This window comes from Capricornis sumatraensis, chromosome 6 (genome assembly GCF_032405125.1).
Source record: "Capricornis sumatraensis isolate serow.1 chromosome 6, serow.2, whole genome shotgun sequence".
Classification (NCBI taxonomy): Eukaryota; Metazoa; Chordata; class Mammalia; order Artiodactyla; family Bovidae; genus Capricornis; species Capricornis sumatraensis.
The window spans coordinates 16,678,584-16,694,429 of NC_091074.1; the positions used below are offsets into that span (position 1 = coordinate 16,678,584).

At 53.8% G+C, this 15,846-nt stretch overlaps 1 protein-coding gene across 1 annotated transcript; it reads left to right on the forward strand.

The window, feature by feature from the left end:
• The first annotated feature begins 5,304 nt into the window (after positions 1–5,304).
• On the forward strand, positions 5,305–9,940 carry SOX7 (SRY-box transcription factor 7). Its single transcript, XM_068973515.1, has 2 exons — positions 5,305–5,542; positions 9,021–9,940. Exons 1-2 carry the CDS (start codon positions 5,305–5,307, stop codon positions 9,938–9,940), a joined length of 1,158 nt encoding a protein of 385 aa, XP_068829616.1.
• The last annotated feature ends 5,906 nt before the right edge of the window (positions 9,941–15,846 follow it).

Here is a 15,846-nt window from a genome sequence, read left to right on the forward strand (position 1 = left end):
CCTTATCTGGGAATTAATGCTACCATCTGGGCTGCCTAATTCAGAGGGCTGTATGGAGCCAAGGATGAGCTGGGAATGACCTTTGCAAGGACTGTCAGTGGAGTAAAGATAAATCAGTGTGAGCAAAGGTGATCATGCTGGTGATGATGCTTTTGACCTCCAGCCTGGTGTGAGGGACAGAAAGCCCTGGTAAGACACGTGCACAAAACTGCAGAGAGTAGGGTTGGGAGCCGTGGCAGCCCCAGCTCAGTGTGGCCAACCAGCACGGGGTACTGAGCAGAGTCCAGGGTCAGGAGCCAGGGCTGCTGCCTCGAGGCAAGAATGTGTGCCCCCTCCCTTCTCTCTCCTTCTAGAATCACCAAAACTCTTCAGCTGCAAATAGAATCAGGAAAGCTCCTCGAGGGGAAAGTTTTGTGGGCTGAACCCTATTAATTCTATATTTAAGGTTCCATCCATTCATCACTGTATAACATTTCACAGTTATTTAAGGTGCACGTTCAATTCAGTTCAGTCGTTCAGTCGTGTCCGACTCTTTGCAACCCTATGAACCGCAGCACTCCAGGCCTCCCTGTCCATCACCAACTCCTGGAGTTCACTCAGACTCACGTCCATTGAGTCAGTGGTGCCATCCAGCTATCTCATCCTCTGTCATCCCCTTCTCCTCCTGCCCTCATCAGGGTCTTTTCCAGTGAGTCAGTGCTTCGCATCAGGTAGCCAAAGTATTGGAGTATCAGCTTCAACATCAGTCCTTCCAATGAACACCCAGGACTGATCTCCTTTAGCATGGATTGGTTGGATCTCCAGCATCACAGTTCAAAAGCATCAATTCTTTGGTGGTCAGCTTTCTTTATAGTCCAACTCTCACACCCGTACATGACCACCGGGAAAACCATAGCCTTGACTAGATGGACCTTTGTTGGCAAAGTGATGTCTCTGCTTTTTAATAGGCCGTCTAGGTTGGTCATAACTTTCCTTCCAAGGAGTAAGCGTCTTTTAATTTCATGGCTGCAATCACCATCTGCAGTGATTTTGGCGCCCAGAAAAACAAAGCCAGCCACTGTTTCCACTGTTTCCCCATTTATCCGCCATGATGTGATGGGACTGGATGCATGAGGTTCTTTCAAAAACAGCATGTCAGGAATCCTGTATTATCCCCATTTTACTGGCAAAGAAACTGGGGCTGAGATTGGGTGAATGAACTATAATCACACCACTAGTAACTTGAAGCAACCGTTTCTGACTTCAAGTCCTGTGTTCCTGTAAATGCTGTTCAGTGAACTACAACCCTAAAGGAAGATGAGAGGGAGGGGAGATGGGAGAGAGAGGAGAGAGGAGGGAGAGAGGGAAAGCAGGAGAGAGGAGAGAGGAGGGAGAGAGGGGAAGGAAGAGAGAGGAGAAGGAGGAGAGAGGGGAAGGAGGAGAGAGGAGAGAGGAGGGAGAGAGGGGAGCAGGAGAGAGGAGAGAGGAGGGAGAGAGGGGAAGGAGGAGAGAGGAGAGAGGAGGGAGAGAGGGGAAGGAGGAGAGAGGGGAAGGAAGAGAGAGGAGAGAGGAGGGAGAGAGGGGAAGGAGGAGAGAGGGGAAGGAGGAGAGAGGAGGGAGGAGGGAGAGAGGGGAAGGAGGAGAGAGGGGAAGGAGGAGAGAGAGGGGAAGGAGGAGAGAGGAGAGAGGAGGGAGAGAGGGGAAGGAGGAGAGAGGGGAAGGAGGAGAGAGGGGAAGGAGGAGAGAGGGGAAGGAAGAGAGAGGAGAGAGGAGGGAGAGAGGGGAAGGAGGAGAGAGGAGAGAGGAGGAGAGAGAGGGGAAGGAGGAGAGAGGAGAGAGGAGGGAGAGAGGGGAAGGAGGAGAGAGGGGAAGGAGGAGAGAGAGGGGAAGGAGGAGAGAGGAGAGAGGAGGAGAGAGGGGAAGGAGGAGAGAGGAGGGAGGAGGGAGAGAGGGGAAGGAGGAGAGAGGAGAGAGGAGGGAGAGAGGGGAAGGAGGAGAGAGGAGAGAGAGAGGAGAGAGGAGGGAGAGAGGGGAAGCAGGAGAGAGGGGAAGGAGAGGGGGCGGAGACTAGAAAGGGAAGGAGGTGAGCAGTGAAGCAGGGAAGGAGGAAATAGAAAAGGGAAGAAGGAAAAAAGTCACTTGAGAGAGAGGGGAGGGTTCGCACAATACATGCTGCAAGAGTATGGCTCAGTGTGTGAGCAGACAGGTCTACTGCCCCCCTGAATCGTCACATGGCAAACCCTCGGCTCTACTCTCCACGGCTGCGGGAACCCCCATCCCATCCCAAAGCGGGTCCAAGCACCTGCAGGACCCGGCACCGCAGACTTACACATCTCAGTCCTTCTTGACATAGTTGCCCTGAATCCACCTCGCCAACAACTGGCCAGACAGGTCCTGGGCCCAGCGCTGGCCAGACAGGTATGGGGATGCCTCGGAGGACGCCAGTCCTGGCCCCTCTCGCTCAGCCCTCTAAGCCCCGGGCTTTGGGGACGCTTGAGGTCCATGCGGAGCTCAGGTACCGAAGGTCCGAGAGGCAGCCGGGGTCACAGCTACTCAGCACCCCTGAGCGCCGCCCGCACCAGAGCGCGTTTGCATAAAGTTGCTCAGGTGAATCAATGAGTAGATGCAAGTCAATGAAGAAATCAAGAAAGGGAGAGAGCGAGAGAGCCCGAGTTCCTGCGTGCTCACAGCTCACGCGCTCGGGGCGGAGCCCCTCCTGGCAACACGGCGTTTAACGCCCGCCCGCGTCCTGCACAATCCAGGCTCTCGCGCTCTCTCCGGACGAAATGCCAGAAATTATTACCGTAGACAACAACCGCAATACCTGTTCTCTCTGCCCTCGCCGTTTTCTCCATCTTGCTGTCGGACTTTGGAATCTTTCTGGACAGCTCTGCGCTCCCCGGCGCCCGAGCATCCTCCTCACCTGGTGCCTGACGCCGTGCACTCTGCTCCGGAACCGCGCACTGAGAGCGCCTGAGGCTGCAGGCGGGGAAGGGGACTCCCGCGGCCGGGAAGGGGGCGCTGTCCCCTAGAGGCTTCTGATCCTGCGGACCATCGTCCTGTCCGGGAGAGGCAGTGCAGTTAGAAAGGGCAGAGTCCTTCCAGGGGTCCTGGGCTGCCGCGCAAATACCCCTGCGGGAATCCCTTCTCTCTCTCCACAACTAGGGCCACCCCTGGCCAGGTACGGCCGTAGCACTCCGAAGTTCCCAGAGCATTCCGGTCTAGGGATTTTAATTGAGATTTCTGGCAGAGGAGTTCAACAGCGGAAACGGCCTGCTGCTGCTGCTGCTGCTGCTGCTAAGTCGCTTCAGTCGTGTCCGACTCTGTGCGACCCCATAAAGGGTAGCCCACCAGGCTCCCTGTCCCTGGGATTCTCCAGGCAAGAACACTGGAGTGGGTTGCCATTTCCTTTTCCAATGCATAAAAGTGAAAAGTGAAACGGCCTAGGCTTCCCCAAATAGGGAAGTCCACCAACACATTCAGTATGCAAATCACCCCCATCCCTCCCGGTCCCCAGTGCTAGCCCGCTCCGCCCGCTCCGCCCTGTACAGAGCTCGAGCCTAGGGTGCTGCCTCTGGGTCCTGGCTGGAGGAGGTAGGAAAACTAGGCAATCTATTCTACGTGTAAAACCCGGGGCATTGTAGACTGAAACTGGGACTTGAAAACGAGAAGTTGCGTTTTTCCTTCCACTTACCAAGTCTTAGCCCTGGCGCCGCTTCCGGAGAGTATGTTGCCCACAGAGGCGCCTGTGAACTCAGTCCCTGCAGGCAGGGACCCTGAAGTCCGGGCTTAGAATTTACTGGCTGCATGTGACCAGTTATATTAACATCAACCGTCATGTATGTATGGAGTTTCAGCTTTCACACACAGCCCTGTGAGGTCAGTCTTATCCTCCTCCCCATTTTGGACTAGGAGAAGAGCCCTGAGTCATGCATTAAGTAACCCAGAACTGAAGACAGGTCCTGCCTCCAGACCCAAACCCGTGGTCCCCTCTCCCAATGCCAGTGCCTTCCGGGTCACCTCGGCGGAGCCCGGCGGGATGGCTGCTCAGTAAATACACCGTGGATCTGATTCCAGGATAGGATTCCCCGTGATTCCCTGTTTTATACAGTAGTGTGTGTCTGAGCCCTATCTGCTCACTCATTTATTCACCCACTTATTCAGCCTTTCCTGACCATCTACTGTGTGCCGTTGCTCAAGTGAGGAACAGCCCTATTCACACGATAAAGCAGGATGAGGAGCTGTCCTCTGAGCAGGGCTTCCCATGCCCAGTGGAGAGAGCCCTGAGCTTCTAGCCGGCAAGCCTTCCAGTGGAGGGCAGGCCCAGTCTGGTCTGGGGGGGGGTAAGGGGTGGGGGTGGGGGATCAGGAGGAGGGGAACCCGGGAGCCCGGGTTGTGCCAAAGTCTAGGATGGTGAGCAGGGGTGGAGGGACAGAAGGACTCTGCTCTGAGGGAGCTGGAGGCTGGGACGCCAGAGACCCGGGTGGGGTGGGGGTAAAGGTACAGAAAGAGAGACAGCAGCGGCCAGGGTGAAGGGGAGAACCGAGGCCGCAGGCGCGCTCTCTGTAAGAGCCAGGGAGCTGCTGAGCGTCGAGGCGACCCGCCAGTGGGGGCCACGGAGAACCCGAAACGGGGTCCAGCCCCCTGCAGTCTCGCTGGCTGCCCAAGTCGGCTGGGGGTGGGGGGCGAGGTCGTCGCCGCCCAGGTCATTTACAAAAGCACGAAGTGTGTTCTGTCAAGAAGAGTGCACAGGCCGGGTGTCACGGCCAAAAGTCACTCGTGCCCGGCCATTCCCAGCAAAACCTGTTTGGCTTCTATTCTTCGTAGGATTCCACGCACGGGAGGAGCTGGCGAAACCTGGCCCCGGGAGGCCGCGGCCAGTCGGGACGAGGGGCTGGAGTCCGGCTCCCGCTCCCGGGCCCCGCGATCTCCGGCGGCTCCCTCCTCCCAGCCGGAGGCACCTGCGCTGTGAGCTAGCGGGCCGAGGGGCGGCCTCGGGGCTCCGGGGCTCTGATCCCCGGGAACCACCTGGGAGGCGGAGGGGCGGGCCAGGGGCGGGCGCACGCTGGGCAAGCGGCCCGCCTCCCGCCTCTCCTCCTGGCAGGTCGGAGCGGGGACGCGGCGGCCCGGGACGCAGGGGGGGCCCGCGCCGTGAAGGAGGGAGGGGCCGCGCCGCCTTCGAGAGTCATTGGAGGACGCGGCCTCTCGAAGCTGATAAATAAGGGGCCGGGCCGCGGCTGCCGGCCAAGTTGGACGCCGCAACCGGTGCGAGGGCCAGGTCAGCGCCGGCCCGACGACGCGAAGCGAGGCGACCCCCGTGCGGCCATGGCCTCGCTGCTAGGAACTTACCCGTGGCCCGAGGGCCTCGAGTGCCCTGCCCTGGAAGCCGAGCTGTCGGACGGGCTGTCGCCGCCGGCCGCCCCCCGCCCGCCGGGGGACAAAGGCTCGGAGAGCCGTATCCGGCGGCCCATGAACGCCTTCATGGTGTGGGCCAAGGACGAGAGGAAACGTCTGGCGGTGCAGAACCCGGACCTGCACAACGCCGAGCTCAGCAAGATGCTGGGTGAGTGAGCGGACGGGGCGCGGCCCGAAGTCGGCGGGCGGGGGTCTGGCGGCTGGAGGCCGGGTGGGTGTAGTGAGGGCGCGCGGGGCGAGGCTGGGACAGACTCGGCGTGGAGGACGCACCGTGCCCGCGAGGTGGGCATCTGGGCGAGCGTGGGTGTGCGCGCGGGAACTGGGATTCCGAGCAGGGACGCGTGGACCAGGCCCACAGTGAACTGGCACGGCCCGCCCGGGTGGCCGGGGAGGCCCACTGGAAGGGACGGGAGCCGAGTTAGGGGCCCTGGGGCACGGGCGGGTCTGCGCTGCGGCCTGGCGCGCACGGACAGGTCGGGTGTAAGGGAGCAGGAAAACCCATCATCCGCTGAACTTCACCACGGGCACAGTCACAGGAGGTCGTACCTCTCATTAACGAATATTCGTGAAGAGAGACCTGGCGGTGGCGCATTCCTGCTTTAACTTAATTATCGAGCCAACAGCAAAATGGGCTTGATTCAAGCCGCTCTTCCAGTCGCAGGAGTTTAGAAAATTTGATTCGGATGCTCAGGACGGCCTGTGCGGGTATGTCTGAGAACCCGGCCAGTTCCGGGGCTGCCCTGCGGTCCCAGCCCCGGACGCCGGGCTGGGGACAAGTCAGGCCAATAGAGAAAGGATGTTCTGGAGGTCGGGGGCTTCTTCTGTCTCCACTGTCGGAAGCTGGGCACTGTATCAGCTCCAGCCAACGCCTAACCTCTTTGCCCTTCGTGGTAGTTTTTATTCATTTTGACGGATGGGAACCTTTCAAAGCACTTTGTGTGCCCAGCAGGCGCCAGGCCCTGTAAAAAAGGACAGTGTGTGGTCACCCGAGGCTGGCCCTGCCCCCAGCAACCCCACCCGGCCCATCTTGGAGCCTTTTCTTTTTCCTTTTTCCACTGGAGCTTGGGGCTTCTTCCCCAAATCGGTAGAATGAGGCCTGACACCCCTCTTTGTGCTGCTAAAGCCACAGGCCCTCTGGAAGAAAGGGTCCTCTTGCAGTTTGATTGCCCTTTCAAAGCAGCTGATAGAGTGCTGGTTTCAAAGAGCCTCCCACCCTCTGCCCAGCCCCGTGGCTAGCTGTTCCCATGACGAGTTAGTGGACCAGTGTGTCTTAGCGAGCCCTGTCCCAGATAAAAAATACTTAAAATCATACTTTATAATGTGTTGGCATAAAGACAAATATATTAAGATATATAATAATAAAACAGTTTCTTCAAGCAGAAAGTTTATATTTTTTCTTGAGATTTCTAAAGCAATGAAAACACTTTTTTTCAGTGAGCCCCTAAATGTAATTTTTTGGTGTGAGCCAGGTGCTATGCCTGTTGCCCAAGCACAGCTCTTGTGACGAGGATAGAGCAGGCCCAGCCAAAGGCGGGAGAACTCAGTTTGGAGAGCCTCGGCAGGATTGGGGCTGCCTGCTCCCAGGGAAAGGACAGGCAAAGGGACTTGGGTGACAGATGCCTCCTGTGAGCTGACTCCTATTGGTAGTTGGCACTTAGGCTTCTAGAGGTCACAGTGCAATTTGCAGGAAAGATACGGATTCCTTCCTGCTTAGCCACACAGCCCCTGTCACTAGGCAAAGGAAACTGACCTAGTGTTGCTTTGAAAAATATGGATTTTCTACACCTGCTGAAGCGGAGGGGGCAGCAGGATGATCTATTTCCATCCCAAGCCCGTGATCTTGCCCAGCCCTTTCCTTTCTGACTTAGGAAAGGGAAAGGGCTGAATGCAAGAGCGCAGACTTTTCTGGCTGCTAGCTCTCCAGTCTTCGACTCTAAAAACTTCACACAGCAGCACTCATGTCTGTTATGAATGAGAAAGCAGGTAAAGACAGTTATACATTTAGTGGTTTTTAGAATGAACCTATATTTTATGAATACTACAATATCTCGATACACTCAGAAACTTTGAGTCAGATTTTATATTCAGTCCACAGTCAGGGTGTGGGTGTGTCTGGGTCTTGGGCCTCTTGCCACAACTTGTGGCCTTAACCACAGGCTGGAAACTAATGGCCAACTCCAAACCTGGAGTTCCTGACAGTGCTCGCTTCGGCTGCACATATACTAAAATTGGAGTTCCTGACACTTTTAAAGTTGTCTTTTCAAGGGAGAGCTAACTGTATTAATTGACAGCTTCACTGAAATAGTGTTATATACTTTTATCCAAAAGGTACTGGATGATCACCTCCCTCCAGCCCCCTCTGTGTACCTGACACCCAGGGCCAGCCAGCACCCCCATGAAGGGCAGCCACACACATCGCTCTGGACTTGGCCCTGTGCCGAGGGCTCTGGGTGGGAGATGCAGCCCCTTTCCTTCCAAGATTTGGGGCAGGGGGCTGCCCTCTGGGCTAGTTTGTCTCAAACTTCAGGATACAGTAGAGTCATAGGGGAACTTAAGTTCCCAAGCGTACCCTAGGAGGTAACCATCTAAGGTGTCCAGAAGTGACCTTTAGAAAACCTGCAGCGGGATGGGCAATGTGCTTTAAGAAAGAAAGAGACACTAATTACGCAATAACACACAAGTGAAAAGGATGAATGGAAAATGCCCACGAGAGGAGCATTTGTGCACCAGTGGCACACGAGTGTGGGATGCTTCTTCAGAAGAGCGTTTTGGGGAGCATCACAGTATGTTTTTTACTGCAGGGAAAACAAAGATCCAGGGAAGGTAAGGGGTTTACTTCTGTGTGGAGGGTCAGTGACTGATAAGGTGCCCTCTCCCATGGTCACAGCAGACAGTTAGAAGCCACAGCGTGCGTGTGTGTGCATGTGCGTGTGCGTGTGTGTGTGTGTGTGGCATGAAGGTTCTGTTTGACCTTCAGATGTAAGGGCTAATCCTCTGTTGCCATAAGTGAGATCCTGTAATTTGCATCTTGTAATTCTACCTCCATCTGTGAAGCTGTTGACTGATCCTGAGTACCCTCACAAGAAAGCCTGTGTTAGATGTATGCCACAAATAAGTAATATAGTGTTACTTCCTGAAGGGCAGCGATACCCTAGGAAGGCAGAGTTTTCATTAGGATGCACAAATGATAAGAACTGGCCCTCAGAAGGTAAAAGGGAGCCCAAATCAATGTTGTAGTCTACATATATTTGTCCTGTGGGTGGCACTGGGTCAGGTGGACCCTTCACTGAGAATCTCACACTGTTCGTACATTCCTGTTGTCTGGTGGCTTTGATAGGAGAGGTGCCATGATCGTGTGTGTGTCTTCTGCATGAGTGCCTTGAAGCATGCAAGTGGGAGAGGTTGGTTTGGCCTTACTGCACGTGCAGGATGTGGGCTGAGAAGAGGGTGCGGAGGGTGGGGCGCCTTGTGTGAAGAGGGGGCACTGGGGTGGGGGGGGAGGGACAGGGGACCCGAGGCAGCAGGCGTGTGTGATGCTCGGAGGCCCCAGTCGAGACGGGTGCACCGGGCGCCCCGAGCCGAGCTGCGCAGAGGCTGACACAGCCTTGTCTGACTTGTGCGAGCAGGAAAGTCGTGGAAGGCGCTGACGCTGTCCCAGAAGAGGCCCTACGTGGACGAGGCGGAGCGGCTGCGGCTGCAGCACATGCAGGACTACCCCAACTACAAGTACCGGCCGCGCAGGAAGAAGCAGGCCAAGCGCCTGTGCAAGCGCGTGGACCCCGGCTTCCTGCTCAGCTCGCTCTCCCGCGACCAGAACTCCCTGCCCGAGAAGCGGGGCGGCGGCCGAGGGGCGCAGGGGGAGAAGGAGGACCGGGGTGAGTACTCTCCGGGCTCTGCGCTGCCCGGCCTGCGGGGCTGCTTCCACGACGGCCCGGCCGGCGGCAGCGGCGGCGGCGGCACCCCGGGCAGCGTGGACGCGTACCCCTACGGGCTGCCCACCCCGCCGGAGATGTCACCCTTGGACGTGCTGGAGCCGGAGCAGACCTTCTTCTCCTCCCCATGCCAGGAGGACCACGCGCACTCCCGCCGCATCGCCCACCTGCCCGGGCCCCCCTACTCCCCGGAGTACGCCCCCAACCCCCTCCACTGCGGCCACCCCCTGGGCTCCCTGGCCCTCGGTCAGTCCTCGGGCGTCTCTATGATGTCCACCGTGCCTGGCTGCCCCCCGTCTCCGGCCTACTACTCCCAGGCCGCCTACCCGCCTCTCCACTCCAACCTGCACGCCCACCTGGGCCAGCTCTCCCCGCCTCCCGAGCATCCCGGCTTCGACGCCCTGGATCAGCTGAGCCAGGTGGAACTCCTGGGGGACATGGATCGCAATGAATTCGACCAGTACTTGAACACTCCGGGCCACCCAGAGTCTGGGGCCCTCAGCGGGCAGGGCGCGGTCTCTCAGGTGACACCGACGGGCCCCACAGAAACCAGCCTCATATCCGTGCTGGCTGACGCCACGGCCACGTACTACAACAGCTACAGCGTGTCATAGAGCCCGGCGGCCCCTCCGGCCCGGCCTCGCCGCCGCCGGCCCCTCCCGCGCCGAGCGCAGCGCCCCGCGGTGGGCGCGCACGTCCACGAGCCGCGCGACGGCCGGCTCTGCGGCTCCGGGGTCCCTTCCCCGCCCCTTCCCCGCCGCCCCGCCCCGCCGCGCCGGCGTTCTGAGTATATTCCTTCAAAAGAGTTTCCATTGGCTCCACCCTGGGAATCAGGCGCGGGCGTTGCTGAGGACGCTATTTCCCGGTAGAGTTTTCACTGACCTCTCCTCCCAGTCTTCAATCCGGAAACAAAGTCGGGAAAAGCCCAGCAGCATTCGCATCCCTGCCGCTTCTGACACAGCCGCAGGGCTCCTGCCGTCCTGACCTTTGGTCTTCCAGGTGAGGAGAGCCCTGGGCTAAGATTCGGGGGACTGGCGGGCCAATCCCAGTTCTGTCTCCGGGGGCTGGGGAGACCTGACTCCCCTCGCCTCCCCTTCCAGCCCATCCCCCCATCTGCGGAGTGAGGGACAGAGTCCGTATCTTAGGTACCCTCCGCTCCAGGGGTTTCCGATTTAGGGTTCTCTCCAAAGGAAGCTGAAGCTGGCCTCCGTGAACTCATTCATGTGCAACCTGGTGAGGATTCCGCGCACTGCCCAAGGCCCAAGGACGCCAGGCTGCTGCACTTGGTCACCATCTTCCAATATAAATGATCCTAGTCTTCCAAAAGGACCCTTTAAGAATTTGAGAAAAAAAACACTCATCGTGATTTGGGGAATTAACGCCGGGGTTAACTGCATCACTGACAACGAAACTGAATTCAAGCTGCTTTTTTAAAAACATACTTTTTTTTTTTTTTAAGACAAGTTCTTTGATAGCTCAGTTGGTAAAGAATCTGCCTGCAATGCAGGAGACCCTGGTTTGATTTCTGGGTCAGGAAGATCTGCTGGAGAAGGGATAGACTACCCACTCCAGTGTTTTTGGACAGCTGGTAAAGAATCCACCTGCAATGTGGGAGACCTGGGTTCAATCCTCGGGTTGGGAAGATACCCTGGAGAAGGAAAAGGCTACCCACTCCAGTTTCTGGCCTGGAGAATTTCATGGACTGTATAGTCCATGGGGTCGCAAAGAGTCAGACAGGACTGAGTGACTTTCACTTTCTTTTCACTTTCATACATTTCAAAAGAAAATACATGCCTGAATATTTACCGTGTGCATGAGACACACACAACATACACACCTTCATGCTCAGCCTGAATCAGATACCGTTTGCTGACCTTGGCAACTTCTTGTCAGCCTTCCGTTCCTAATGACCCAAAGAGCAGGGAGCTGGAAAGAGTTTCAGCACCGTAGCATCAGTTTCTTTCAATCTGAATGTGCTGATTTATTAAGCAAAATTTCACCATGCTCTACCTTCTGCAGATGCAAAAAGATCTTCCTTTCCTCTGTTCCCATCTTCCTTTCCTGGACTTTCCTTTTTCTCTTCTTTTCTGTTCTTTCTCCACCCATGAATTGGCCACTGATTCAAAGATCCCTTGACTTAAAAATTCCAGGCATGATTCCTATGGCAGAAATGAGATTTTGTTCTCCTCACCAGCCCTCTGGTTCTTCAGGTAACATCTTCGGCCAACACATCAAAGCAACTTCCCTTTATTATACTTACTTCCCAAAGAATAGAAATGCACTGTGATTCAGAAAATATTTCTGAGCCCTGACCCCATCCCAAAAACATTTCCATCCTTCCTCCAAGTCTCCATTGAAGGAACATACCTATCAGACATGAAAGACAGTTGTCTTATGATTTCAGCATTGTATTGCCTGTATGAAATATGTAAGTGTTTTTATATATTCTCCTATTATTTTCACCTTATATTTTGTATTGTTGAAACTCCTTTTTTTTTTCCTTCCAAGGAATTCTCTTGTAAAATCACTTATAAGATATGATTAATCTTTATGCTATTACTGTATGTGACTTTTGGTAATAAATAATAAACCATGGACAATATGACTGGTGCAGTCCAGAATGTGTATTAATAATCTTATAAAACAGTATCACAGACATTAAGCTAAACTGTTCCATTTTCTGTAGGAACTATATATGCTTTGGAATGGTTGTAGATATTGGTTTGCCTAAAATATTTAATTTAAATAAACATTTTTGTACCATGACCATTCTGTCATTTGAAATACAGTTTGGTGAAGGAAAAAGTTTTCAAGTGAGGCATAGATATTATGCCAGTTCTCCTTCCGGTGTTGGTCAAAATGTTCTCTCCATCATCTTTTTCATTTTAAAAAACTTGTCTTGTTGGAGTGGTTGATTGGTTGATGTTATGAATTACGGTAGAGATAAACCCTAATTTTACACCTTAGAAACAGTGTCATTCTTCTTGATATTGAAAGAAAAGACAAATTCACAGCCTAGTTGCAAAACAATTTTCTCCTCAGAAAGGATGACTTCACACTTGTAAGGTGGAATGCAGTGGTTGTTAGACTGTCTCAAGACGGAAAGTGGGGCCCAAGTATTTGCTTCCTTAAGGCTTCCTTAAGGGGAAACTCCATTTTCCCCTTCTTTTTGAAATCATCTTTCGAAGACTATTTAGATTGTCCTCTCCTATGCATCTAGGGATGTGGTCTTACAAGAATCATGTGCTCTCAAAGCTCCCTGGAATGTTGCAGAGAAAACAGGGCAACACAAGGGTGGGTAATTAAAGGATGTAATATCTTGTTAAGGTTTAGGATGAAAATCCCAGCCAAACAGTGTCCGGAAAAAAGCGATGATTCCTCAGTCCCCAGGCCATTCACTACATCTGGCTCGTCTCTGTGGGAAAGCCGTTGTAACTTGTTCAAGTCAATAGAAGCCCTGTGTTCTTCCAGGGCCTCTGGGCCAAGGAGTGGGTCTTGGGAGGGTCCGATCAGGCAGATGTTCTTTCTGCAAATTGGATCGTAATCTCTCGTCATTACTTTAATAGCACTTTATAGATGTAGGGAGTTTTACAGCAAGTTTTATGATCTGTTTCTCATTCCCAGCCCCAGATGGGGCCCGTCGTCACTCCACCCCATTGCACAGTCAGGAACACTGAGGCCAAGGGAGGGAGGTGGCACCCTGGGGTCACCCTACTCAACTGGTGGAGGCTGGGGTTTCAGCACTTGGTCAAATACATTCGCTGGCATTGACAGTCTCCCAGTTAGAAGGCTCATGCCTTTTATAGAGACTCACCAGACATAGGATTACATCCGGCCTGTTTTTACCTCTCACATCCCAGGGAAAAAGGATGGACAAAGGGGAAATGACAAGGCTAGCATTAGATGACACCCAAATTCCTTGCTGCCTAGGCCCGCCACCGTGGCCAGCCAACAGTGGTCGCCGGCAGCGTCATCACCTGGCAGGAGAGCTTGTCCTGCAACGTCCACTGGCCGTATCTATGTGTCAGTGTCCGGCCCTGGACGGGACCAGAGGGGCGTGCTTCATTTCGGGCCATACTGTGGGGCGAGGGTGGTGCCCCGGCCCCCGGGAGGGCAGGACACTGGCCTGTGACAGGGAGCTTTCTCACTTTTGCTCAGCTGTGAGTAAAACGGCCATGCCCGGAAGCCAGGGGTATTGTAGAGTTTTAGCTGCCCCTCCCAGGTCCCCAGCTCTCCTGCCTGCCCCTCCAGGGACAAGCGTACTTTTGGCTTTGGCCGATGAGAATTGATGCACGTGCACCGTTTTATGGGTTGTTTTCCTAAAACACGAATGTTACCACGTCACACTTCCTTAAGACCCTTCAATGCCTGTGCGTTGCCCGTGGCGCACAGGGTCCCCAGGGACCCCGCGAGGTTCATGGATCCGAGGGGGGGCCGTGGTACTGTGTCCACCCCACCCCCTGCCCCTTCCCCACAGTGTACCCAAGGCCCGGAAGGCCTATTGTTCTCTGAAAATGCTTTCTTTCCCCACGCTTCTGTGCTTTTCCCAGCACTGTTCCCCGACGAGGGAGACCCTCACCTTCATGGCCTGTGTGATGACATCGACCCACTGTCTAAATCCAGCTCAGACACTCCCATTCTTGCTGGCCGGGGGTGGGGGGGGGGCGGGGGAGGCAGGCCACTCTCCTCTCTGAGCTCCAGCGGGGACTTGATGGGATCTAGCTCTTACAGCTGGTGTTGATGTCATCCATTTGTGTGAGTCTTCCCCAGCAGGGCGGATAATAGTAGCTGCTCAGCAAGTAAGTGGATGGACAAATGAATAAGGTGAGCATCTGGGAAGTTCTGTAGGTATTCCAGTGAGTCCTGGCGCTAAAGACCTGAAATCTTCTGGGCCCCTAATCTCCTCACGCGTCTCTCTGGAAACCCGGGCCCTGGAGCCCGAGTGTGTGCAGTTCTCAGGGCTCTGAGACAGAATGTGACGCAGCAGCCGTGGCCTCATAGCCTCCCTTTTACAGGAGTAAATGAGTCAGGAGGTGGACACAGAGGACCCAAGCATCTCCTCTCCCTTCTCATCCTAGAGTACCAAAATAGAGCTGAGGGCAGATGATTTGTAGCACTTGTAACTTCCTACCTTTCTTTTTGGAAAGGCTTTGCTGTTGATTTCATCCCCGTGAAAGGGATTTGGACAGAAGGAAGGAAGGAAGGGAACGAAATATTTATCTGTGTATCATCTATCCATCCATTGGACCCATCCACCTACTTTGCTTACTTCGTCTTTCTACCCATCCATCCACCCACTTAACCATTTATCACCTATCTAGCTATCAGTTCAGCTCAGTCGCTCAGGCGTGTCCGACTCTTTGCGACCCCATGAATCGCAGCACGCCAGGCCTCCCTGTCCATCACCAACTCCTGGAGTCCACTCAAACTCATGTCCATCGAGTCGGGGATGCCATCCAGCCATCTCATCCTCTGTTGTCCCCTTCTCCTCCTGCCCCCAATCCCTCCCAGCATCAGAGTCTTTTCCAATGAGTCAACTCTTCCCATACTCTACTGATATTTTAATTTTCAAAAGAAACATAGTCTTTGTAGAAAGTTTAGTGAAAAGTATCATAGGTAAAAAAAAAAAAAAAAGTCATCTATTGTCAACAACTTAGCGACATTACTGGTAATTTTTTTTATACCTATCAGTGTATTTTGTTTGTTTACTCAGACCAGTCCTTTTTTGTTGGTCTAGCTCTATAGAGGCATGTGTGTTTCATGATAGGCATTTTTAGTCATTAATATTAAATAGACATTTTCTTACATCCTTAAATTTTATTTTTCTGCTAAGAGTGTTGGAAAGGGCAGTTGAAAAATCAACATGAGAAAAATATTAGAAAAAAAGAAAAATTACACACTCCATGACCTTGATACAACTGGTTCACTTTTGTATACTCAACTCCCGTCCTGTATTCAAGCGTTCAAGAGATAGATACCCTTGTATTTGGTTCTATCCTTTCAACATCCTATTATAGAAATTTTGCCACTCTGACAGTTGTCTCATGTTTATCACTTTTGATGGTAGCACAGTGCTTCAGTGTATGAATGTGGCTTGATTGACTTGGTACTAGATAACTGAGTTGTTCCGTTCTCATTTTTTGCCATTATAAATAGCACGGCAGTGCACATGTACTTGTTTCTGTCCTTGGCTAGATTCACAGTCAGGTATCGCACGTCTGAGCTATGAGTTTACAGCTTTTCATCGAGGCACAAAACGGCTCCATGCAAGCAGTCCCCAGAATGAACTCTCTCCTACCAGGAAGAAGGCAGCCTCTTGAGGACAGTTTTTACTGGATTCCAGTCTGCCCATGCCCTGTGGCCTTCCCCTGTCATGGCAGCTCGTCTTCCTGAGGACCAGTGATGAGCTTACCGCTGGCTTCACCGACACATTGGAGGGATTCCTTTCCTCAGTCACCACAGTAGACAGCACACCCTTCCCAAAGCATCAGTTTACTCTATGGAAGAAAGGCTTCCTCTG

What these genes read in the sequence shown, in the direction of transcription:
- SOX7 (XM_068973515.1), top strand. Translation starts at nt 5,305, where the DNA reads ATGGCCTCGCTGCTAGGAACTTACCCGTGGCCCGAGGGCCTCGAGTGC. An exon ending in CGAGCTCAGCAAGATGCTGG is followed by an intron (nt 5,543 to 9,020) that starts GTGAGTGAGCGG and finishes TTGTGCGAGCAG; the next exon opens with GAAAGTCGTGGAAGGCGCTG.